This window comes from Mya arenaria, chromosome 8 (genome assembly GCF_026914265.1).
Source record: "Mya arenaria isolate MELC-2E11 chromosome 8, ASM2691426v1".
Classification (NCBI taxonomy): domain Eukaryota; kingdom Metazoa; phylum Mollusca; class Bivalvia; order Myida; family Myidae; genus Mya; species Mya arenaria.
The window spans coordinates 68938961-68966469 of NC_069129.1; the positions used below are offsets into that span (position 1 = coordinate 68938961).

At 34.7% G+C, this 27509-nt stretch overlaps 2 protein-coding genes and 1 non-coding gene across 12 annotated transcripts; 1 reads left to right on the top strand and 2 right to left on the bottom strand.

Moving 5' to 3' along the window:
- The first annotated feature begins 89 nt into the window (after positions 1–89).
- LOC128244812 (dynactin subunit 1-like) lies at positions 90–7641 on the top strand. Of its 6 annotated transcripts, none has more exons than XM_052962896.1 (8): positions 90–212; positions 1466–1523; positions 2204–2390; positions 2982–3002; positions 4226–4306; positions 4621–4810; positions 5183–5345; positions 5676–7641. In XM_052962896.1, the coding sequence occupies exons 1-8, from the start codon at positions 208–210 to the stop codon at positions 5910–5912; spliced, it is 942 nt and encodes a 313-aa protein (XP_052818856.1). In that variant the 5' UTR covers positions 90–207; the 3' UTR covers positions 5913–7641. The 6 variants fall into 6 exon arrangements, with proteins under 6 accessions (XP_052818856.1, XP_052818859.1, XP_052818860.1 ...); XM_052962895.1 differs by lacking the exon at positions 1466–1523 and adding an exon at positions 409–522 and having other exon boundaries at positions 97–212; XM_052962898.1 differs by lacking the exon at positions 1466–1523 and adding an exon at positions 964–1019 and having other exon boundaries at positions 103–212.
- A 42-nt stretch (positions 7642–7683) lies between these two features.
- Positions 7684–27119, bottom strand: LOC128244815 (uncharacterized). Of its 5 annotated transcripts, XM_052962902.1 has the most exons (6): positions 12673–12725; positions 12397–12461; positions 10435–10838; positions 9902–10035; positions 9217–9378; positions 7684–8570 (listed from the first exon to the last, which is right to left on the bottom strand). In XM_052962902.1, the coding sequence occupies exons 3-6, from the start codon at positions 10710–10712 to the stop codon at positions 8533–8535; spliced, it is 612 nt and encodes a 203-aa protein (XP_052818862.1). In that variant the 5' UTR covers positions 10713–10838; positions 12397–12461; positions 12673–12725; the 3' UTR covers positions 7684–8532. The 5 variants fall into 5 exon arrangements, with proteins under 5 accessions (XP_052818862.1, XP_052818866.1, XP_052818863.1 ...); XM_052962906.1 differs by lacking the exons at positions 12397–12461; positions 12673–12725 and adding an exon at positions 27075–27119; XM_052962903.1 differs by lacking the exon at positions 12397–12461 and having other exon boundaries at positions 12680–12786.
- Trnat-agu (transfer RNA threonine (anticodon AGU)) lies at positions 13250–13323 on the bottom strand. The gene has a single exon. It is a non-coding gene; the product is annotated as a tRNA-Thr (tRNA).
- Positions 27120–27509: the final 390 nt, after the last annotated feature.

Here is a 27509-nt window from a genome sequence, read left to right on the forward strand (position 1 = left end):
TGTCATAGTAGTAAAATTCCTCAATTTTTAAATGATATTGAAAATATGATTTAGTTTTTATTATTTACGTTTCATTGCTGTAAGCAGCCCGGAAATAAACAAGTGCTTTGCCTGACAACGGGGACGCAGTTCCGTTCATCTTAAATTTTGTCTTGTAATTTGTTGGGATTCACAAATGAAATGGCGTAGACATGAGAAGTCAAGATAATGAGGTAAACCTTTTAATATTTTGATTTGTTATATCCATTATATCTCTTACGAAACGAATTACAACGTAAGTAGTTTGCCAATTATGCTCCAATTATCCATGATACTTTGTCATTAATAATCTTGGGACCATGTTTGTTCCCGAACTATGAGCTACTCGTGCATGTCATTCATTAAACGTCTTATGTGACAATATTTCAGATAGACATCTATAAAATCTTGAAGTAAATAGGAATGTTCCGCCCCATAAAAGTGTCGTATGAATTTGTACCAACAACTACGAATGACACAATTTTTATTGTAAAAAAGATGAAGGTACAGCTACCAGTGTTGCATGAAGACACATCACTGACATTAGTCTTAGCTGAACTCAACAGTATTAGTTTTTCCTAACAAAAATAAAATGACTACTCTGTTGACATGACTTCTTTTCATATTATACATTATGAACTTAGAAAATATGTTTCATGACTGGCAGGAGTGGTTGGCTTATTGGAAATTTTACACATTTTGTTACACCAAACAGGGAGACTTTGACAGGCCACACACTGTCACTCTCAATATAGTCAGTGATTGATGTCCAAAGAACATCTTCAAATCAGACAAACATCCTGCCAAAGGGGCTCCATATTTAGATTTACAAATTCTCACTTTTGTCCAAACCCGGGCATGCCCCCTCCCCATAAATATTAAAAGGTCAGCCTAACATTCTAAGCTGAGTGTTAAGTAATTTCTAATTTAATTGTTCTCTTTGAGTTTTTAAAATGAAAGACAAAGAAACATCAAAATCAAAGAAGAGGTCGACCTGGCAGGTGAGGCATACAATGTATAAAAATTTACAATATCAAAAACTGCATGACTTCAGCATGTATGCACTGAAAATGCATGTGAAACTTGGTATACCATATGAAATAATTGTCATTAATAAATTTTATATAAAATATTTTACATCTAGCTATTCGAAAGAAAAATATCATTGTTAACATTGTTAAATATTATCTTCCCAGCCTATGTTTGTTTTTATAATATAATTATATGTTTATTAAACGTACATTAAAAACAGACAAGTCATATGGTATACAAACTAAACTGCTTGACTGCTTTTTTATTATATCAATAGAAAATGTAAGGCGCGAGAGTAGAAATATACCAAATCACACCATCAATATCCTTGAGTGTCCGCTTTGAACAATACTTGCATACATTTGGGAAAACATACAATACGAACAGAATTATAAAAAGACATTTTGCTTTACAGTGAGAGAGGTGATTTTGATTATACAAAAGAATTTGGAAGTGTAAAAAACATTTACAGTGTATGTATAAGTGTGTTGAATGTTTAAATGGGCAAACGCTTTGTGTATCATGTTTTGCATTTTGACATGAAATGAGGTCAGTTTTAATACTCTGTACAAATGTGATATAGAATACATGTAACAACTATAAGTACGTACCTGGATTACAAATAGTTTTTTATATAATTATATGATGCCTGAAGTATTATATACAGCTGTAAATATGCTTCATTAGCATTAATGTGTACCTGTAATAATTTTGTGCAAATGTAATAGCTTCAACTAAACATGATTGAATTATATTTACATGTATGTGTGATTATATTTACATGTATGTGTGATTATATTTACATGTATAACATGTGTGATTGTGTATTACTAATATTTTGCCATTATTTTTTGTATGTAAATAATGCATTTTTCATTTTTTTCTTATTTTTCATATCTTTCTAACCAGTTATTTTACATTTTTTCCAATACTATTTCATGTTAGTAATGTGTAAAGTAAGATTTCATTTTTCTATTTTTCATTCTTGTTCAAGTGTTTAAATACAGTAAGTTAAAATCATTTACTTTGTAAGAACATACCAGTAACCAGTCATGGTATTAAAATAATCTTATCATTCTTATGGTAATATTCTCAGTACAACCTCTTATGTCAGTGGTAATATAAAAGATAACCCCAGAAAATATCTTTGAAGCCGGAGCGTGACCCATTCCTGTGCACATGTGGGCCATGTAAGAAGTTCTGGCGCGACACGTTCAGTGACAGTGGTGACCTGCTACGGGAGTCGTCACAATGTCGCGCCCACCACACCGCCATCCTCTCCGCGGAGAGCAAAGTGGTGAAGATAGGAGATCGCATCCTTGTCCAGAGCAGATTTCCAGGTATGACATACAAGGATTATAATACTTGAAAACATTGTGTATACTTGATCCTATCTGATATCATTGGCAGTAGAAATATTCAGACATATATGTAAACTGCTTTCGAATTTGAATAAGTTGAAGAATTAAATGCACTCAAATTATGACTTTAAGCTGTTTATAATAGTTAGGAGAGCCACTCTACTTACTCTGGCATTGGCATCAAGGTCATATCTCAGTGACTACTTAACATATTAATTTGAGACTTTTTACAAATCTTCTCTGTCAAAATCAAGTAAAACAAATCTAGGTTGTAAATAGCACAAATTATTACCTTTGTTTGTCTTATAAACTCTGGTTAATGTAGCATTCCCCAATCTCTCCAACCTATTAATGTTTTTGACTTAAAATTAAAAAAAGCTTCACAGTCAAAGACCTACTTAATTATGGCCCTTGTGTGCAGTTTTACGAGCGTCCATCAAGTCCATGTCACATCAGCCGCTGCACATATAGTTGAGCTTACAGTTGTCTTACAGACAATTTTAAGACTTGTTTGTAATTTAAACTGGTTATATCATTTTAATGACATAGCAACATGATTCTGCATTGCAGTTGATTTATATGGAAGAAAAGGTACAACAAAGCAGTGTAGTTAATGTATATTTATGTCATGTAGTTGTTACAATTAACAAGCCACATACATGTACAGCCAAGGCCATGATTGACAAAGCAAGTTTCATTGATATCCATCATAGGTTAAAGAAGCTAATAAAAGCACAAATACAAATCTCAAACCCTTCAATCCTTGAATTAGTGTGGTTCTACTGTTTATCTACACGATGCCTTCAGGCTTGAAAGGTAGAAACATGTGTCTAAAGTTTCAACAATATCTTTCAATATATGTAGAAGATATTGTACAGAACAAATTGCAAGGTGACCTTGACCGTAATCTGACATGTGCCATGCTTAGGCTATGCACATCACCATGGTGACCCAAGTTTCATCAACATCAGTGAGTGAATGTGATTTATGGAGATGGCACAAAATGTAGAGCTCAAATCCTGAGAAGTGCCCTTGGCCTTGACCGTGTGTGAATCTACGTTGAATCTGCATGTAGCCTTGATTATTGAAACATATGGCTAAAACTTAAGAATCGCCTACAACTGATGTAAAAGATATTGATGAAAAGAATTTACAAGGCTCAAACTCCTGAGAGTATTGGGTCTGCACAGTTTCAACATGAATTCTGTACATGGGTTCTGTACATGTGTACGAGTAGGTCCTGTGCGCAAGTCTCAATATTATTCCATAGAGGATATATGGTGGGGACCGTGATAAAGATTAACAGATGGACAAAAGTCATGACAGTAGGACAGACAATGTGGTGCTGGGAAATAGTTAGTTCATTCAATCTTGTACTAACTGTTCGAATGTATCTAACAACATTGAAGTTTTTTTCAAATGTAGGCTTATTTGTAGTATTAATTTTGCAACATACATCTACTACTATGTTTTAGTCTAACTGTATGTAGAGGTGTTAAACATATTTGATTAACTGTAACAGATTATTAGCAGGTAATGTTAATGTATGATTGCTTATGCTTTGAGTTGGGACTCCGGTGTGTTTTATGGTTAAATTTCCATGAACTGTTAGAATTTAATTAATGAATGTCAGAATAATTATAAATTCAGTATAAGATGCATATTTTGCATAATTATGTAAGGAATAAAAATAATCACCTAAAAATAATCCAAGGGAGAGTGGAGTTCATTTAATTGAATTAAACTACATTCCCTATTCTTGCTGCTCACATATGAATTTACTGAAGTATGTGTATATATGCTGGTGACCACAGGCACAGTGAAGTGGGTGGGGGTGCTTGACGAGGATTCCATCGCCCCAGAGCTCTATGTTGGTGTCCGACTTGACGATAATGGTACAGTCTTGTTTCTTGAAATGTTAGCATTAAACTTTTTATTGTTTAATAACAGTCATATTAAAGTTCAAGAGATAAGTAAAAATTTTGAGACATTCAAATATCATGTGCATATTGTGTACATCTTTACTTTAATAAATTGTTTAACTGTTGAGGTGTTCCAAGTGCTTGCATTTGTGGAATAATGCTGGCTTTTTAAGGCATTGTTATGAGTTTGTAAGAAGTTAATGTAGTTTGTCTTATGAAATTAATGAAATATGTACAATAATAACATGATTAGCTAAAACATATCACACCTGATTGGCTTGTTCCAGTCAACTCCACCCACAATGGTGTGTACAATGGTAAGCGGTATTTCCACGTACCACGAGGTCATGGTGCCATGGTCAAGTACATGGAGGTGGTGCCCCTCAAGTTCCCGGAGAAACGTCCACCCATGCAAGGAAACTACATGTTTCCCAGCTGGGATGAAGTGCAAAAGAGACGAAAGGAGAGAAATTCAAAGTAAGGGCTATTCCAGTAAAACATATAACCCCCGGGGAGAAGGGAATTATTTAAACAGTATACAGGTTGGTGTCTTTTTTCGCTAATTTGGACCCAAAAAGGTTTAATTTGCTTCTGTAGGGTGGTGGCATAATGTGCTTGTATACAATAAATTATTTCTGGTCAATCTATAAGACAGTTAGGCTTTGAAGTTTAGGTACCACCTGTCCTCTGGTTTAAAATTACTGATAAAAAAAGCTTGATCAATCAATTTCACAGTAAAAATTAAATGAATATTAGCCCATATTATTTATGTGTTTAAACATTTTTGACCTTTGCATTTTTCGCTCTGGCGCATATATCTGACTGGCCATAAATTCATGTATCTTGCAGACTCCAGAATATCTACTCACAGGCTGGTATGCAGGGCCCCCAGTTTGTAGAGCCATATGCCTCTCCACCAAAAACTGCAGCCACAAGTGTGCGGGCATCGCCAGTCAAGTCTTTACGAGAGCCAATCATCCACATTGGGGACCCGAATGACATTGCATTGCGGGTAGGGTATAAGCATGAATCCTTGTAAACAGGAATATTAATCAATTGTTGCTCATTTTTAGTATTTGCTGTTTAAAATTTGATGTGTCTTTTCTCACTTTATTTCTTTTTGTTAAACATAAGCTTCATCACAAGCTAATACTGTTACATAGTATTAATATGATTCATTGATTGACTGGTAGTCAAAAATGAGGTCTTTTTTAGTGAATTGAAATTCTTAAATCAAGGCTTGCAGCATAAATTTGAACCAAAAATCCAGAAGTTACATTGTGAACTCAATGGCGAATATATTTCACTTCTAATCTCAAACTCCCTCACTCTTTCTACTCAGGACATGCAGCGTCTGAGCCAGATGGACACGAAGCGGAAGGTTCGCAAGGAGGACAAGGACAAGAAAGAGATGGAGCGATTCAAGCAGCATTTCGGCGGTGTCCCGGAGGCTGATCGGCTAGCACTCACTTTGAAGAAACTCAAACTTGCATACCAGGAGGGGAAGACCTTGATGCAGAGAAAAACTGTGAAGGATTATGATGCAGGGTCGGATTCAGGAATCAGTGATTTCCAATGATGTGATACAATGATTGTTGATGTGATCTGTGAAGCATTTTTCATTATTGTTCATTAAGCAACATTTAGATCTGATACATTTAACCTTATATTTGAGATTATTTCTACACATTTCATATAACAAGGCTTTATTTTTGGTTGCATATGAAGACTTTCTTTGTAAATATATGATTGCAAGCATAGTTGAATTAAAATTCCTTGAAAATATACAGGGAGGACTAGTAAAAATACATACTAGTTGTTTCACAGGTGATAAAAGTATTCAAAGAAAATATTGTAGTTCTATATGATGCCATAAATCAAAATCAAGTTCAACTTTTGTAGAAAAAAAACTTCCCTTCAAACTTGAAATAGAAAAATACTGTAATGTATATTATTGATTATTAGTTTATATTCATGTTTTTAAAACATCAGCATTAATAAATTAACAGTATTAAGAGAGCATATCTTAGAAGTAAATGGTTTATTTGTGCTTACCTCATAGCTTCACTGTGATCCATATATATATATATATTGATTAATACTGATGAAGCATTTATTCACTTACATCGGCAACAAGAAAATACATAATTGTTATTTCAAATACATGTGTGTTATATGTAAAGTATTTCCTGAGGGTAAACATTGATTTTATGAGGTTTTTGCTGTCATGTTCATAGCGTAGTTTCTTAAATAGATACATTCATTAATCATTGTATTTGATTTACTATGTTTTCTCCGTATTATTTTATTTTCTTTGTTACTCGAAAACTAATAATTGTGTTACAAAAATAAGAAAGAGCAAAAAATGATAATAATCACCACAGTCTTCCATCTAGAGTTATATATTATTGTTGTAAAATATTGTCTCAACTATACTCGACTTTGTTGTCATTATCAGCTGCAGTAAGACAATTTATTGTGAACTAAATTGGAACTACAATTTTTGGGCTGTTTCTCTGTTTTTCAACCTTTTTTTCCAAGGCTGATTTTTTATAAACCAAAATAGTTGAGGCAGTGAGTTTATGATAGGGTATACAAAGTAGATTTATATCATATATGTGATATAATGTGGTGATAATAAATTTGAATAATTTCTCAATGAAAAAAAGGAAATCACAACATGTGAACAAAATAATTGCTTTAAGTATGTGAATATGTGAACAAGAGAATGTGTATCTCTCTGTGGTATTATTGCCATTCTTTTTTTTATATAGAAATTATGCTCCAGATTGCATAGAAAATGACTATTTGTTGGAATTTGTCTGTTGATTTTTATATTTGTTTTTGCAAGCCGTAGCTATGTAGGTTGTGTGCTTTTTTATGTTATTTTGTATTTTTATCATTTGTTTTTCAATCTTTAATTTGACCTTAACATCACATGCTCACTGTTGTTAAGTTTCTTATTCACTTGTTGAAAACTTAGGGTAGAAGTTTGAGTTCTGAGTTCCTTATAAACTATAGACGGATGCATCCTATTACATAACAGCTACTTCTAATGAAAAAATAATTCACACATTCTGTTTTTCATATATGTACCCTTTATATAACGGAATTAAGAAATAACTCACTACTTATAATGCCATACATCTTAAAAGCCTTCGATAGAGAGTGCAAGAAAAAAAATAATTCCGAACTTTAACTAGAAACAATGCAATGTTCAGTAAGATTTGTGGTACATTACTGATTATGGCCAAACATCTGTGATAAACGTTGTATATATGCAATGAGATAAAACTTATATAACAGAATGCAAGTGTTCTTTTTTTTCAACATTCCACTTTAAAATTGGCCATTGTTTTGTATTTATTCAAGGAGTACATGTTACATGAACATATAATAAACATCGGAGAAATATTTTATTGCATATTTTACATCATAACAAAATACTACAAAGTCTGCGCACATATATTTTTTTGTAATCTCTGTTTCCTTCAATGCCAGGCTTTCATAATTTTGGGTAAATCTTTCAAATGTGAAGGTTTCGACATTCAAAATATATATATAAGTATTGTATCAAAAAGAATTGTTTGACTCCAAACTTTTTGAAGTTGACATGTTTAAGGTGACAAATATTAAAACAAGAGTATCGCTGGAAGTGATGGATGCTCCTCAAATGCCATGGTTCATACTTCCAGTTCAAATTTGTAAGCCCTGTTTATAGGTTCTATAACTTTGAAATCATCTTTGCCAACAATGTTAATATTGCCTGCCTAGACAGCTTTCAATCTGAATGTCTTAATGTTTTAAGCAAACATAGAAAGATTTTTAATTAACCAAGATATGCCCATGTAACACACATTTTATTGTCTATTCAAGAAAATTAAGATACGCTCCAAAGAGAAACACTTTAGTCCAAGTAGCTTGACTCAAACCACACTACCTGCAGCAAACCACCTGCAGCACATCGCCTCCAGCACACATCACCTGCAGCACCCCAACTGCAGCTCATCAGCTGCAGCACATCACCTGCAGCACACATCACCTGCAGCACATCACCTGCAGCACATATCACCTGCACTATGGGTCTTGCTCAAGTTACTACCCAGAGTGGTAGTATCTGGTCTCATCTTGTTCAAACAAACAAAAAATCCAGCCTTCGGTATTTCCAACATGATGAAATATCCATAAAGTGTCTCAAATTATGATCCTAAAACATCCCCACACACCGTAAGGCACTCTGAAAAACAAATGATTTTGTAACATAATAATTTACATATTTTGTGCAACAGAGTCGCTTCAATGTGATGTGCTACCCTACCAAGGCTCCAGCATCATCGGCAACCACGATTTTTCTTCCGTTACATTTCATACTCTTCAAAAACCCTTTATTGTCAGTTGTCCCCATAGGTGAGTGGATTTAGTGATTGTTTTAAACTTTCAAAGTGAACTGGCGGACAGAACTTGCGCCATAATCATTGTTCTTCAGGAAAACATATATATGAATATCTGTGCATATTTCTGCATTGCGTCCTTGCAATACCAGTCAAACTGCCTCATTAAAAATTCATGATTAGCCAAATTGCCAACAGTACACAACGAAGCATAGCACAGAAGTGTATCTTTTGGGTATCTGACGATGAGGCTCTTGATGTGTACAAAATCTATATTAAAAGATCAAAGGCTTCACCATCACAGATGTAGTGAACAAAAGTAGCTCAACAAAAAGCAGAAATGCAACTCATTAACATTAATGAGTATTTTACTATTCAATGGCAGAAACATATTTGAAAAAAGAAGAAATACAACATACTTTGAATTCTACCAATAATTGATATGTGTGTATGTTATGAACTAATGAAATTTAAGTTCTGTCAAAGGGTTACCTGTAAGATGACTGTATACCGCCCTATCCCCTTCCCCCCAGTCTCTCCCCAGGGAATCCCCCACCCTGGGGTGGGCAGAGTCCAGTGAAGTCAGAAGGAGCTGCTTACACAGGAACCTCTCCCGCACACCACGACAACACTCGTCCAACATCTCCAGAATGTCTGGAAACATAGATGTTACATGGACATACCACATGGTCATACAGACATAGCAAATACATTCTTAGTCTGACAATATATTCTTTGAATGACATACATAATCTTCTTATTGCTTTCTATCTACATACCATGTGACATGAACATGCTTTTTTTCTCCATTTATTTTTTTAGTTATGCTTAGATGTAGTTCAAGGGTATTTTTTCATTATATTCGATGCCACAGCAGCCACATCTTTCGTCTGACAATAGAAATAAAATGGCATGCATAATCTCCTTATTGCCCTCTAACCAAACAACCAGTATCATAACATAGTTTGCATATTACTAAAGATAATGCAGCATCCAGTTTTCTGGACAGGCAGATGTACAGAGGATAAACATATAGTCCCCTCTGTTTAAACCAGTAGGGGACTTATAATTTTTTATAATCATAGAAATCTGACCGGGTCCTGAGTATACATTTTATGCACTCTACCTCAATCATGCAAGGTCACTGTTTTACAATACACATACAAAAATGTCTCACCCGTGATGGATGGCTGTTTGGGTGAGGCTTGTGTGACAATTTCTGTGTCCATGGTGGAGAAGCTACTTCTGTAACGGCTCATACAGTGATCAAAGTGGCGACAAAGCCTGTCTGAGTAATGCCCCAGTTTCCGCCTGCAAAAACATATGAACAATTGAACATATTAATATATATGCTAAATTGGTAAATATTACAACTATAATAATAAAAAGTCAAGAATTTTCAAATTAGTAAACTGCTTAGCACTAGTTTATTTTTACATTTACCAGTTAATATAATTAAAGCTTTTTTTTTTACAGCTTTTATATAATATTATAGTTTAATGATCATTCTATATGAAACAATATCTATCCATGTAATATCTATGAAATTAGTTAATACATATATACCTACTGAAATATGACCGTCAGAATTAAAAAGAGTACATATATGAAAAAGAATCAATAAGTTTAATATACAAATTAGGAAAGGAAATTGACAAACATCAACTTGAATAAAAGAATTGATTTACCAGCTATGACTGATTAACTCACACAAAGACAAGAACAGCATCAATTTCTTTGTTTATTTCCTGGGTGATTTTAAACAGTAGTTTCTTTTTGATATCCATGAAGTCCACTTTTCTTGGCAGAAGTAATGGGTCAACATCAGCACAGCATTGGTATTGCTCAAGTAAGTTTGAAATTCTGTCAACATGAGGTTTGCACACATTTTCCATCTCTGTTAAAAATGCAGAAATTGTTCTGACCAATGCCAGTGTGGTGTGAAACTGTTTCTTCAGGTCTATACTTTCATCTAAGCTTGATGCCATCTTTGTTTGTTCCCTATTTCTTTATAGTCCACTGTATTGGTGTGATTGTTTCAATCAATCATTCAACATAACTAAATGGTATTCTCCAGCTTGGTGGAAGAAACGTTATGGCAGTATAGCCATTTTCTGAAAATAGAAGCAGACAGCCACATGATAAAGACTAATGCACCAGTCAATTGTAACCACAGTCGGTCCAGCCAAGCCAGGGTAAAATCCCCGCCAAATGCCCCCACACCCTAGGGACCCTAGGTCAGGACCATTCCCCGCTATTTTTGGCGTAAAGACAAAACCATCACATTCACCCGGCACTGCTGGGCCACCTGGAAGGTAAAAACACGGCCCATTTCCCAGGCTATCCCCAGTATACCCCCGGACCTGGGGGCAGTGGTTACAATTCACTGGGGCATAATTATATCGGATAGTTGCATGTTTGCCTTTGAAATGCTTAAGTCAGATGAGACCTATGGCTGGAACAGTTTTAGGCCAATTAGCCTTGTGGAGGTGTACATGAACATGCCTCCAGGGGTGCCCTTGATTAACCATTAAAAATTCTCCTCCCTGCCTGCTGCTATATTATTGTCATATGCATATATATGGACACTCTTAATGGGTTCATATAAGATATTTTTGGCTATGGGATTTGGATAGCAAGAATCTTTAAGGTATGCCACATGTGTGCACAAAATGGATGATTGCAGACAGTCTTTATATATATGAATTTAGGTTAATAGAAAATAATATGGGCTGTGAGGGGACCTGATTTGGGTCTAATTAGTCATATAATGATAAAATAACTTCAACTTTCAGTTACTTTAATTTCAAACTTTTCTTTTCATTGAAAAATAGCCTGATCAATCTAATCAATCTATAATAGATTGATTCAGCTATATTTTAATACATGCAGGAATATCTCAATTGTGAAAGATACCCCAGCATGTACAGGCATGTGGCATAAGCACATGAGCTGCCCTGTGGACTTTGTGCTGGATATAGCCACACTAATGAGCTTTCAGGGACACATTTTAACATTTTGACATTTGTTACATGTATCGTCTCGAGCCTGCCAAGTACAAAAATAGTAAAAAAAAATAATATGACATCTACTTGTTGAGAAGCAGTTTTAGACGGAAAGCAGTTTTAAACAAATCACTTTTTCTCATTACTTTCTTTAGATCTTCATAAAGAAGGTACTGCAATTCAATTATACGGTTACTAGGCAATAGAAAGTTGAAGTTTTTACCGAGACACATAAGTAACTTTTATTATTATTTAAGGTTTAGTGTTTAATTTTCATTTTGTACACAAATTTGCACATGGGAGATCATCACACGCAGCAAATTTTGCATGCATGTGAACCTAATTTGCATATCTATGAATAGCTACAAGGTTTTCCTGAATTGACAAACAATGATTATTATGTACATATTTGTGAACACTGATGTCATGCTAGTTTCTAGTCCAAATAATTGTACGTTGATGGATTTTTTTACGATTTTTGATATGGCAATTCTGTAACATGTCATTTATTTTAGACTAGCTAGTTTCACACCCACATTAACCTCGGACTATTTTAGGGTTTAAATTTTTGGTAAAAGCTGGAAAAATTAAATAATATTTCTAATTTTATAGTCTTGTATTTAGTACATTAAATAAAAGGATAAAAAAAACACCACGCAATAGGCACCTTAATTCCGCCAAGTATTCGAATTGTCGGAAACGAAGAACAGAGCAAGTACCCTCTTGGCGTCCCTATAAGATACACTATAAGTGACGTCACTCATGTGAAAAATATATCTATTATAGCAGCTTGAGCTGCAGTTATCTTAAATGTGAACAATTTAGTAGGGATTTTAACACATATGAATAATTCAATAAAAACTTCTAAAACTGTCGGAAACTGCTTCTCAACCAGTATAGGTAAACTAGTAAAATAGTAGTTTTCGAACATGCATTTTCGTACATAAAACCTTTCTTCACAAAATTAAAAATAAGCAGAACCCATCACAGAACGGTTAGCCTAAGGTACAGTACGGATTGTAGTATTGCCAGATAAACGACAGTACGGATTTCAGCAGGTGCTTGGATGGTCTATTTACGTCATAGATATTTGTGTAAATAGAAAAATTTGCCTTTGCAGCAAAGTATTAAGGTTGACAATGTTTATCATAAATTTCTCTTGTCAAAATGAACTCAATTTTGATTGTGTTTATATAAAATAATAATGTAAGTAGTTGCCACATTTTCCCATGATTATTTTATGAAATAATTTGGGTAAATCAAACAATTAAGAAATAAAGGAAGATCTACACTGTACTTGATCTTTGATTTAGATTTAGCTAATACAGTATAATTTAGTATTTTAGTACTCCATATAAACAGCTGCTTCTGAGTCTTTAACGGTTTTTGAATAGGCGAAAGTTCCCTATAATCGCATTATTGTGCCTAGTATTTTAGAAGGTGTAAACAAAGGTCCATGCCTTTAATTTTAATACCTATCAATCCTTTATTTATGTTAAGTAAACCTGGGAGGAAAAGTGCGCCCGGTGTGGGGCTCGAACCCACGACCGCCGGAACACTAGCACGGCGCTCTAACCAACTGAGCTAACCGGGCGGCTGGTTCTTACCCACACACACTACAATGTTCATCATGAAAAGCATCCAACTTTGACACTGAAATTTAAGACATCCATTACGTTTTGAAGTATTTTGACTGTAAATCATATGACTGTAGCAATCATTGCTTTGGAACACGTTCAAAAGCACTGTAGTTTATCAAATGACCATATATCTCTATGCTGGTGGTCATAGCTGGGGGACACGTTCTAAAGCACTGTAGTTTAACAGTTGACCATATATCTTTATACTGGTGGTCATAGCTGGGGGACACGTTCTAAAGCACTGTAGTTTATCAAATGACCATATGTCTTTATACTGGTGGTCATAGCTGGGGGACACGTTCTAAAGCACTGTAGTTTATCAAATGACCATATATCTTTATACAGGTGATCATAGCTGGGGGACACGTTCTAAAGCACTGTAGTTTATCAAATGACCATATATCTTTATACAGGTAGTCATAGCTCGGGGACACATTCTAAAGCACTGTAGTTTATCAAATGACCATATATCTTTATACTGGTGATCATAGCTGGGGGACACATTCTAAAGCACTGTAGTTTATCAAATGACCATATATCTTTATACTGGTAGTAATAGCTCGGGGACACGTTCTAAAGCACTGTAGTTTATCAAATGACCATATATCTCTATACTGGTGATCATAGCTGGGGAACACGTTCTAAAGCACTGTAGTTTATCAAATGGCCATATATCTTTATACTGGTAGTAATAGCTTTGGGACACGTTCTAAAGCACTGTAGTTTATCAAATGACCATATATCTTTATACTGGTAGTAATAGCTCGGGGACACGTAATTTGTTAAGTGTTAAATCATAAGGAAAAGAGTGTTAAAACAAAAATAGCAAAAGCTGGAACCCTTTAGCAAAATAATATTGAAGACCACAATTTCAAACGTGTATTCAAAATTAATTACGGCTGATGTGTTGTTTGATTGGTTGATTGACAATGTATCATGTGATATAATGAATGTTTCCATAAGGGGCCAACATATCCACCATTTTTGTTAAAGTCCCGGTGGCTGTGTTGACTAGCCGGCTGTTTTTTTTACTGTTCACTTGGTTTTTCCTGGCGTGGGTTTGAACCCCACAAAAACCAAAATAAATTTTTATGCACTGGATTTTTTTCTGCATTATTCATAACATAAAAAAATGATAAAAATAGTTTTTTTCAGATGCATTACCGGGAAAACTAATATTTGGTCCAAAAACAAAAGCGAGTCACTTTTAAGTACTGCATTCAGTTTACTTGGTATATGCCTTCCAGATGCGTAGTCAGGCTTTACTGAATGTTACGCACGAAAGGGGGATGGTGTTGAAGGAGGAATATCCCTGTAGCTGTAGGGGGGCTCCCCAAGGAAAAAAAATGAAATATAGAACTAACATGTTGGGCACTGATGTGTATTTGGAGGGATTTATAGGTTCGGGCCGCCGACCTTGTAGTAACCAAGTGATTGATTTAGGCTCAGTAAGCTATCCAACACAGAGAAAAAATGCTTACTATAGCTGATCTTCCCTTTATTCTGATATCAATATTTAGCTTAGCCCTTGAATTTGATGCCATTTTTTGCCATATTTATTTTTTCATTTTTCAAATTGATGTTACACACATGCGTAAGTGCATAATGCTGGCTACGCCCCAGCCTTCAATGCTTCATATGAGTAGTTATGGCGGTGACAGCTGATGTGAAGTTCTAAATCTTAAGCAATGCAGTTTGTCAACTGATCACCTGGAATCATGACTTGAAATTGGATGTTCACCTGGATACACTTGAGGAGCAAAGAGGTCATGTTATGTTTGGAAAACTATGAAAAAAAAGTTGTTTGATTTGAAGTCTACAGATAAAACTCAGGATCTATACAAGTGTAAGAAATGTGGTTAGAATCAGTAAAGACTTAAAAGAAAGTCTTCACTGGATGTGTTAAGAAATAGGTAACTTTTGGTTTAATGAAGACATGGAATTAGAGAAAAAAGGTCACATTGGATTAAGAAAGTGATCTACAAGAATAGGTTTATGTGAAGAAAACTACTAGCTCAACAATTGGATTCACCTGAGGAGTTACAAGAACATTGGATTAAGAAGATATACAAAAATAGGTTGGATTATGTGAAGCAACTACTAGTTAAACGGATTTGGATTCACCTGAGGAATTACAAGAAACTATATGATAAAGGTCTTTTTTACTGTGCTTTGAAAAAAGTTCATCTGAAATGGGCCAAAGTTGAAGAGAAGATTGAAAAAATATGAAAGAATTGTGTGGATTTTAGATGACATGATTGAGTCTGTGACAAAAAACACTTCCATTGTTGGTAGTTTTCTATGCTTGGTGAAATTGAGAAATAATTTTTCATACAAGTATGGTTACTTATCTGCATGGAAAAATCAACATAAGCGGAACTTATGTGAACTGTGCCACAAATTAATTCTCCTGAAAGTACACAGTAACTATTATACACTTTCGTTTGCAAATCACCCTGGAATACATAGATCAAGGGTCTGAAGCATTGATTGATCTTGGCTTTTGTTCACGCTTAAACCACCAAGTGAATTTCCTTTCAAGTCTGACAGCTATGGCCTGTCATTTAACTTCATGCATCATTTTGCTAACATCATCTGCAATTTGACCTGTTGTTTAACTAATCACATAGAACTTTCTACCAAAAAAGTGGGCTCATTTCCACACAAACCATCCATGTTCAGTTTGCATTGATCTCCCCTTCACCAGGGCTTTAAAGTATGCTTGCAACAACTGCATGGTTACAAAGGGAAATCTTTAAAGAGTTGATCATGACTACCTGGGTTATCTTTTAAGAGTTGATCATTACCGTACTACCTGGGATATCTTTGAAGAGGGGATCATGAATATCTGGGATATTTTTTAAGAGTTGATCATGACTACCTGGGATATCTGTGAAGAGGGGATCATGACTACCTGGGATATCTTTTAGAGGTGATCATGAATATCTGGGATATCTTTTAATAGTTGATCATGACTACCTGGGATATCTTTGAAGAGGTGATCATGACTACCTGGGATATCTTTGAAGAGGTGATCATGAATATCTGGGATATTTTTAAAGAGTTGATCATGACTACCTAGGATATCTTTGAAGAGGTGATCATGAATACCTGAGATATTTTTGAAGAGGTGATGATCATGAATATCTGGGATATTTTTAAAGAGTTGATCATGACTACCTAGGATATCTTTAAAGAGGTGATCATGAATACCTGAGATATCTTTGAAGAGTTGATCATGACTGCCTGGGATATCTTTGTGAAGAGGTGATCATGACTATCTGGGATAGATATCTTTGAAGAGGTGATAATGACTACCTGGGATAGATATCTTTGAAGAGGTGATCATGAATAACTGGGATATCTTTGAAGAGGTGATCATGAATAACTGGGATATCTTTGAAGAGGTGATCATGAATACCTGGGATATCTTTTAAGAGGTGACCATGCATACCTGGGATAACTTGAAAGAGTTTATCGTGACTACCTTTACCTGGGATATCTTTGAAGAGTTCATCATGACTACCTGAAGGTGGTATAAATTAACCATCTGCTTTTTGCAAAATGGAAAAATGATTTTAATCATGCCTTAATACATGTAACAGATACTTTTTCAAGCTTCCTGTTGACCTTATAAGGATTATAGTAATCACTTCATACAAGAAATCAACATTTTTAAATATTTTATTTGAAATCATAATATGAAAATAAAATAAATCCATTCAAACAAGTGCTGACACAGCAATTTGACAAATGTTCTGGACAGGGTTTACTTTACACAGAAAGCCAATTGTTCAATGTTCTGTTTGCATACATAAAAGCCCATATTAGGGAGAAACATTTACAGATGTGCATCATGATGAACCCACTGGTTCAATGAAATTTTAAAAGTTTGAAGGCAAAAGCTGTTACATTTGAGATGAACAGTTACCTTAAATGGAGCTTTAAGCAAAAATCTTAGCAATACACAATCTAATATAAAAGTAAGGTAAAAAAAGTTCTTAGTTTCAGCTAACTTCTAAAATAAATAGGGTTGGTCAGTGTGCTTTTTTTCTAAAAAAAACAAGAGGCCCATGAGTGCCTATGCTCTAGTGGCATGGCTCATGTGGTTATTTTTGATCCAGAGCATGTATGTATGAGTAATAGCCAACAAACATATTGTTCACGTTTTGTGTTTGAGTTAGCTTAAAACGTTGCACATTTAACATCTGAGAACAGAAAGTGTTGTAAGCAGATTAGTTGCATGAACTACTAGTATTCTAATATGTGCCAAGTAAAGGTCATCTGAGGAGAATAAAATTTGCTACAAAACTGTACTATTGGTCAAATTTTCATTTTTGTAACTTTAAAAGGACAAAATGGATGGTGGCCCCGGCCCAGGGCACATAATTTCAACTGTTTTGCTAGACGGTCTACATATAATGCTCCACAACAAATATCAAAGATATGAGCCTTGTGGTTTGAAACAAGAAGATTTTGAAAATATTTCTTAAAAAACTTGTGACCCCTGGGGGCAGTGCCAGTTTTGACCCTAGGGGCATAATTTGAACAACCATGGTAGCAGACCAATAAAATAATCCTTATTCAAAATAACAAGGGTCTGCATAGTTGTTTCAGACATAAAGATTTTCAAACATTTCCCAATTTAGTATACCAAACCGGTGAACCCAGTGGCGTGGCCAATAATGACCCCAGGGGCCTAATTTGAACAATTTTTCACATGAATTTGTGACTTTACATGTAAACTTGTCTAAAAATAGACTTCGCTCATGTAGACTTGGCTAAAAATTAGCATTTTTTTTTACTTTTGAGGCCCATAATCTAGGTATGCATGGGCAGATCTGGTTTTCGAAAGGAACCAAGCTCTAATTGATATCTTAATACTGTACAAGTTTCATCTATATACAATTAAAACTGAAGACTGTACCATGTTCACAAGCAATTGTTTACAGTCGCACAGACGTTCAAGGCCTATAATCTAGGCATGCATGGGCAGATCTGACTGGTTTTCGAAAGGAACCGAGCTCTATTGGATATCTAAATACTGTTTTATTGAGATACAATCATAACTAAAGACTGTATGGTGTTCACAAGCAATTGTTTACAGGCGCTAGGAAGCACATACTACGTACACATTACCATCACATCAGATATTCTGATCTTTGGCCAGTAAAGCTAAAATTAAAACCGTGATAATGTACCAAAACTACCTATATCAGGGTATATCACTATTGTATTCTTTTTAGGATATACAAGAGCTGTCATGGGGCAGTGCCCTCAACTATATGCTGCTTTGTCTTAGAAATGAATACAATCATGATAAAGGTAATATGCAATAAAGAGACAAAATAAAAATTAAGCATGAAATGCTGCAATGCAAAAAAACCAACAAGTTTTCAATGATTGACAGACAAACCTAATTAATTAAGCCTTTGTTGTGCGATTAAGTTTCAATATTTTTTTGTTTTAGTGACCTTGATCCTATGGGCCCCGAAAGCAATTCTATAATACTTTGTATACTAAGTTTGTAGATGTATTTGATGCTGCCCTCCTCCTGGCCTGCCAACACAATGACACAGTCATGTCATTTTTATAACCAGGTTTCACTTTACAGGTTAACAAGAGCTGTCGTAAAACAGTGCGCTCTACTACGCCTCTTGGAATTGGACGTAAATACAATAATAGTGTGATGTGCCTGTAAAAAGCAATAAAACAATCAAATAAAAAAAGTGAATACGAATCACAATGTGACAAAACAAGGTTTGATTTGGTTAAGATTATAAAAATGTGCCTGTCAAAATAAAAAAATAACAAGACGCCAACGCGGCAACGCCGCATAAAGCTTGATTTTTTATTTGACAATGCAATTTTGCAAACCTAGGATTTGAGCTAATGACCTAGTATTTTTAACCAAAAAGACCCATATTTATATTTATCGGAGATATCATTCATACAAATAACCTGATCAACAGAAACTATTCCATTTGTGTGAGGAAAAACGAACATTTTATAAATACATCAGCTTTTCCAAAAGATCTGTCCCAGAGACCTAGTTTTTGACCCTAGATGACACACTTTATCATCTAAGATTTCATGTACACAAATATTTTTAAAGTTAATTAAAATTTAAATTTTTGAAAAATATGGTTAGATCTGAAATTCATGATTGGGATGTGTGTTTATAAAATAACAATTGAATTTAGTTATTAACTGATATGGATAGCTTTGGTAAGCATGGATTTTATGACATCAGGAAAGTATTTCCTAAGATTTGACCTAGTGACCTAGTTTTTGATCTGAGGTGACCTATATTCACAAATGATTAAGACAACATGTAGACAAATATTCTGACCAAGTTTAAAAAAGATTTGACTAAAATTAATGAATTTTTATGACTGTGGGATTCTTTCTTCTAAAATTTGACCTTGTGACCTAGGTTTTGACCGGGGATGACCCATATTATAGAACTTTTAAGATATTATGCAGACAAATATTCTGACCAAGTTTCATAAAGATTTGACAAAAATTGTTCAATTTATGATGTGGAATGATTTTCCTAAGATTTGACCTAGTGACCTAGAATTTGACCCGGGATGACCCATATTAAAAAACTTTCAAGATAGTATGCAGACAAATATTCTGACCAAGTTTCATAAAGATATGAAAAAAATGTTGAATTTATGACATGGAAATATTTTCTCTAAGATGTGACCTAGTGACCTAGAATTTGACCAGGGATGACCCATATTCATACATCTTCAAGATAACATGCCGACAAATAGTCTGACCAAGTTTGATTACCATTGGATAAAAACTCTTGATTTTATTACATAAAATGAAAACTTTAACGCAGAATTGTTAATGATAGTATAGCCCACCTATTCTTCGAATAGTCGAGCTAAAAATGAACAAATAATAATTTGCAATGCTAATAAGCTCTTGCTCAATTTCATCATGTCCCTTTCACATATGAGTTGGACTGATATATCAATCACTAAATATTAATGGTCCTAGGTCAAAGAATTCAAGGTTCATTGTGCAGAATAACCACTGTTAGCCATTACCTTCACCTTCGACCAAAAAACTCCGAAAACAATACTTGTCATGTTCTGGTCAAATATAACCTACCATTAATGTTTTCATGGATTGAAGTCAACCTACAAAATGTATTTTCAAATTATTCAAAAATATAAATGTGTCTGTTTGAAATATAAGTGTGTCTGTTTGAAAACATACGCTAAAACATATGCCCATTTGTTTTTACAATAGTGGCATAATACATATAAAATACAATAAATCAATGACACAATGCAGCACAAAAGAGGTCTTTTATATCACAGATTCTCTGCAAGCCAAGGTAGGGTAATTCCATCCAAAGAGCATGCAAACTGACAACAGCCTGTTGAAGAGATTTTCCTGAGGAACAATCCTGGGTATTCATTCCCTTCCTTCTGTCAGAGTAGAGACGTTTCAAACTGACAGCCTGCAATTTTAATGTACATATTTGAAAACTGTTTATATTCACAGTGACTTTTTATAAAAAAATTACATAAAGTGATGTTACATAAAATGTTGCCCATATACAATAAAATGATTAAACAGACTATCATAAACAATAAGTCTACAAGTACGGTATAAGGCCTTAAAGGGACTGTACACCAGACTGGCACTAAAAAAGTTTTTTTTCTGTAACATATCTCAGGACAATTATTTAACAGAATGTGTTACGCTTTTATGTCATAATTGTAAAAAAAGTACAAACATGTAAAAAAAAATGTGTCACCAAAATTGAAGTCCAGTGTTGTATCAACTGTGCTACGTAAGGCTTACTTTTTACATAAAGTGATGTTACATAAAATGTTGCCCATATACAATAAAATGATTAAACAGACTATCATAAACAATAAGTCTACAAGTACGGTATAAGGCCTTAAAGGGACTGTACACCAGATTGGAACTAAAAAAGTTTTTTTTCTGTAACATATCTCAGGACAATTATTTAATAGAATGTGTTACGCTTTTATGTCATAATTGTAAAAAAAGTACAAACATGTAAAAAAAAATGTGTCACCGAAATTGAAGTCCAGTGTTGTATCAACTGTGCTACGTAGGCTTACTTCAATCAAGTGGTATATTAAAGCTATACACCTAACTTGGTTATACCATGTGATAACATCGACTAGCCAATCACGCATAAGAAATTAATTCTACTAGGTAGACATACCCAGTAATCTTTTTGAATGGAAAAATATGAAATAACTGCTAAACTTAATAAACTTGCAATTTGATCATCTGGTGCACACTGTTGCTTTAACAGCAATTAAAAAAACAACACATTCATGAAACAAATTATATAATTTACTTTGCCTGTATATAATTATTTAAAACTATATTTATTTTTTTTTAATTATTTTTCGTTTTAAATACAGAAATGCTTATGCTGAGGACTTGGAAAGTTCTATTCTTACACATGGAAGTGGTGCAGAATGTATCCATTAATAGCCACGGCCGCAGATGTAATTCTGTAGATGTTTTCATGGCTGCTACTGATATCATGGACTCAACGGCATGGTCAACTGTTGGTCCAGGCAGCGATATATCTGCCATCTCTGTGGAAGGCTCTGGATGAAGGGCGGCAAAGGTCCATGACCAACTCCTAATAGCAAAATGAATTATTATTCAGAGTATGAGATGCACTATTTATTGAACATGTAAATGTACATGGGTATATCATTTTTGTTCTCACTCATCAACTCAATACTCTTTAAATCGTTGTTTATATTTCAATCCTGTACTTGTGTATAGACCTGTACTTGTTCATAGGACATTTCCTTTAGGCCTGGCGGAAACAATAAATGTCTTATCATACAAAATTACAAACACAAAGCACAGTCTTACCAGTTGGCGTTTCAACACAGTTTGTTCTTCAACATTCCAGAAGCAAGCACGTGTAGACAGACACCAAGCACACACTTTAGGGTGATAGTGGTGGTGGTCATTTTGTGCTATTGTGCATCTAATAGCTTGTTAACTGCTACAGGTCTTTTTAGGCCAAATCTAAAAAAAATGAACATCTGTCAATTGACCTACAGTGCATGAGAAAGTCACCTTTATAGAGTTATATGGTAAGAGAATTTAATAAAAAAACAGAGCTTTTAAGGTAAAGTCCAGTCAAAATCTCTAATATAAATGTGTATGGTCAGTGGAATAAGAACACAGCTGAAGACAATATACTTCCTGCCATATAAACCAGTGTTAGGTATAGATATGTACCGGAGTATATACAGTCATCTGTTAAACTACAGTGCTTTAGAACGTGTCCCAAAGCTATATGATAACTAGTATAGAGATATATGGTCATTTGATAAACTACAGTGCTTTAGAACGTGTCCCCCAGCTATGACTACCTGTATAAAGATATATGGTCATTTGATAAACTACAGTGCTTTAGAACGTGTACCCCAGCTATGACTACCAGTATAAAGATATATATGGTCATTTGATAAACTACAGTGCTTTAGAACGTGTCCCCCAGCTATGACTACCTGTATAAAGATATATGGTCATTTGATAAACTACAGTGCTTTAGAACGTGTCCCAAAGCTATGACTACCAGTATAAAGATATATGGCCATTTGATAAACTACAGTGCTTTAGAACGTGTCCCCCACCTATGACCACCAGCATAGAGATATATGGTCATTTGATAAACTACAGTGCTTTAGAACGTGTCCCCCAGCTATGACTACCTGTATAAAGATATATGGTCATTTGATAAACTACAGTGCTTTAGAACGTGTCCCAAAGCTATGACTACCAGTATAAAGATATATGGTCATTTGATAAACTACAGTGCTTTAGAACGTGTCCCCCAGCTATGACTACCAGTATAGAGATATATGGTCATTTGATAAACTACAGTGCTTTAGAACGTGTCCCCCAGCTATGACTACCTGTATAAAGATATATAGTCATTTGATAAACTACAGTGCTTTACGAACGTGTCCCCAAGCTATGACTACCAGTATAAAGATATATGGTCATTTGATAAACTACAGTGCTTTAGAACATGTCCCCCAGCTATGACCTACCAGTATAGAAGATATATGGTCATTTGATAAACTACAGTGCTTTAGAACGTGTCCCCCAGCTATGACTACCAGTATAACGATATATGGTCATTTGATAAACTACAGTGCTTTAGAACGTGTCCCCCAGCTATGACTACCAGTATAAAGATATATGGTGATTTGATAAACTACAGTGCTTTAGAACGTGTCCCCCAGCTATGACTACCTGTATAAAGATATATGGTCATTTGATAAACTTCAGTGCTTTAGAACGTGTCCCAAGCTATGACTACCAGTATAAAGATATATGGTCACTTGATAAACTACAGTGCTTTAGAACGTGTCCCCCAGCTATGACTACCCGTATAAAGATATATGGTGATTTGATAAACTACAGTGCTTTTAGAACGGTGTCCTCCAGCTATGTACTACCCGTATAAAGATATATGGTCATTTGATAAACTACAGTGCTTTAGAACGTGTCCTCCAGCTATGACTACCCGTATAAAGATATATGGTCATTTGATAAACTACAGTGCTTTAGAACGTGTCCTCCAGCTATGTCTACCCGTATAAAGATATATGGTGATTTGATAAACTACAGTGCTTTAGAACGTGTCCCAAAACTTTTACTACCAGTATAAAGATATATGGTCATTTGATAAACTACAGTGCTTTAGAACGTGTTCCCGAGCTATGACTACCAGTATAAAGATATATGGTCATTTGATAAACTACAGTGCTTTAGAACATGTCCCCCAGCTATGACTACCTGTATAAAGATATATGGTCATTTGATAAACTACAGTGCTTTAGAACGTGTCCCCAGCTATGACTACCAGTATAAAGATATATGGTCATTTGATAAACTACAGTGCTTTAGAACGTGTCCCAAAGCTATTACTACCAGTATAAAGATATATGGTCATTTGATAATCTACAGTGCTTCAGAATGTGTCCCCCACCTATGATCACCAGTATAAAGATATATTGTCATTTGATAAACTACAGTGCTTTAGAACGTGTCCCAAAGCTATTACTACCAGTATAACGATATATGATCATTTGATAAACTACAGTGCTTTAGAATGTGTCCCCCAGCTATGATCACCTGTATAGAGATATATGGTCATTTGATAAACTACAGTGCTTTAGAACATGTCCCCCAGCTATGACCACCAGTATAGAGATATATGGTCATTTGATAAACTACAGTGCTTTAGAACGTGTCCTCGAGCTATGACTACCTATATAAAGATATATGGTGATTTGATAAACTACAGTGCTTTAGAACGTGTCCCAAAGCTTTTACTACCAGTATAAAGATATATGGTCATTTGATAAACTACAGTGCTTTAGAACGTGTTCCCGAGCTATGACTACCAGTATAAAGATATATTGTCATTTGATAAACTACAGTGCTTTAGAACGTGTCCCCCAGCTATGACTACCTGTATAAAGATATATGGTCATTTGATAAACTACAGTGCTTTAGAACGTGTCCCCCAGCTATGACTACCAGTATAAAGATATATGGTCATTTAATAAACTACAGTGCTTTAGAACGTGTCCCAAAACTATTACTACCAGTATAAAGATATATGGTCATTTGATAATCTACAGTGCTTTAGAATTAGTCCCCGACCTATGATCACCAGTATAAAGATATATGGTCATTTGATAAACTACAGTGCTTTAGAACGTGTCCAAATGCTATTACTACCAGTATAAAGATATATGGTCATTTGATAAACTACAGTGCTTTAGAACGTGTCCCGAGCTATGACTACCTGTATAAAGATATATGGTCATTTTATAAACTACAGTGCTTTAGAACGTGTCCCCCAGCTATGACTACCTGTTGAAAGATATATGGTCATTTGATAAACTACAGTGCTTTAGAACGTGTCCCAAAGCTATTACTACCTGTATAAAGATATATGGTCATTTGATAAACTACAGTGCTTTAGAACGTGTCCCCCAGCTATGACTACTAGTATAAAGATATATGGTCATTTGATAAACTACAGTGCTTTAGAACGTGTCCCACAGCTATGAATACCTGTATAAAGATATATGGTCATTTGATAAACTACAGTGCTTTAGAACGTGTCCCCCAGCTATGACTACCAGTATAAAGATATATGGTCATTTGATAAACTACAGTGCTTTAGAACGTATCCCAAAGCTATTACTACCAGTATAAAGATATATGGTCATTTGATAATCTACAGTGCTTTAGAACGTGTCCCGAGCTATGACTACCTGTTGAAAGATATATGGTCATTTGATAAACTACAGTGCTTTAGAACGTGTCCCAAAGCTATTACTACCTGTATAAAGATATATGGTCATTTGATAAACTACAGTGCTTTAGAACGTGTCCCCCAGCTATGACTACTAGTATAAAGATATATGGTCATTTGATAAACTACAGTGCTTTAGAACGTGTCCCACAGCTATGAATACCTGTATAAAGATATATGGTCATTTGATAAACTACAGTGCTTTAGAACGTGTCCCCCAGCTATGACTACCAGTATAAAGATATATGGTCATTTGATAAACTACAGTGCTTTAGAACGTATCCCAAAGCTATTACTACCAGTATAAAGATATATGGTCATTTGATAATCTACAGTGCTTTAGAATGTGTCCCCCACCTATGATCACCAGTATAAAGATATATGGTCATTTGATAAACTACAGTGCTTTAGAACGTGTCCCAAAGCTATTACTACCAGTATAACGATATATGATCATTTGATAAACTACAGTGCTTTAGAACGTGTCCTCGAGCTATGACTTCCTATATAAAGATATATGGTCATTTGATAAACTACAGTGCTTTAGAATGTGTCCCAATACTATTACTACCAGTATAAAGATATATGGTCATTTGATAAACTACAGTGCTTTAGAACGTGTCCCCGAGCTATGACTACCTGTATAAAGATATATGGTCATTTGATAAACTACAGTGATTTAGAACGTGTCCCCGAGCTATGACTACCTGTTAAAAGATATATGGTCATTTGATAAACTACAGTGCTTTAGAACGTGTCCCAAAGCTATTACCACCTGTGTAAAGATATATGGTGATTTGATAAACTACAGTGCTTTAGAAGGTGTCCCCCAGCTATGACTACCAGTATAAAGATATATGGTCATTTGATAAACTACAGTGCTGTAGAACATGAGGCCCAACTAGGACTACCATTATAAAGCCAATTGTCATTTGTTTAACTTGTTTAGGTTAGTTTAGGTTAAATGTCATTAAATTTTGTAAAGGTCAAAATTCAGCTCATTCCCACCAAATCACTGTGTGCTTTGCTGAAAAAAATGATTTGCAAGCATCAATAGTTAAATAATGCATAAAATTATGGAAATATTTAATACCGTCTTCCCAAAATTCTTCGTACTAGAGTCAGGCACAAATTATCTTGCATTTCCAGCTCCTGGATTTTCCTTAAAGCCTCTTCCAAGGTTTTACAAACCAGCAGTTTTGTTCGCTGTGGTGTACTCATGTGTTTTACACAGATATCAATGACGTAATTGTGTAAACACGCACCTGCCTAAATCCACACTGTCGTTTATCAAAATCCATACTGTATTTAATTTTTACGTCACAGAACCTAGGGGCTGCCATTTTGTAAGTCATGTGATAATAGTGAATTAACCATTCGGAGCTCCTCGGCCATTGTTGTTTCCGAAACTATTTCCCGGTCCCGGTCTCATCCGGTCTCTGTTTTCAAAATTTTATAGTAGTTATCAGGCGTGATCGTGAAGGTGTGAATGACCGCGGGGGTAATAGGATTACAAAAGATTACAGTTGATTAAAACATTAGATATTTGATGATAATTATTTCATATTTTATATCAATACAACAAATAATGAACTAAGGCAAAGATAAAAAAACATAAAATATACGCATGTACTAAAAATTAATGTCACGAATAACAAACACATTGTTTTTTGGTTATGATTTTTCGATATCAAATTCAGTTATACGTATACTAATGATAATAGTAATACAAATAGAAACAATGCATGAATACATGTAAATCAA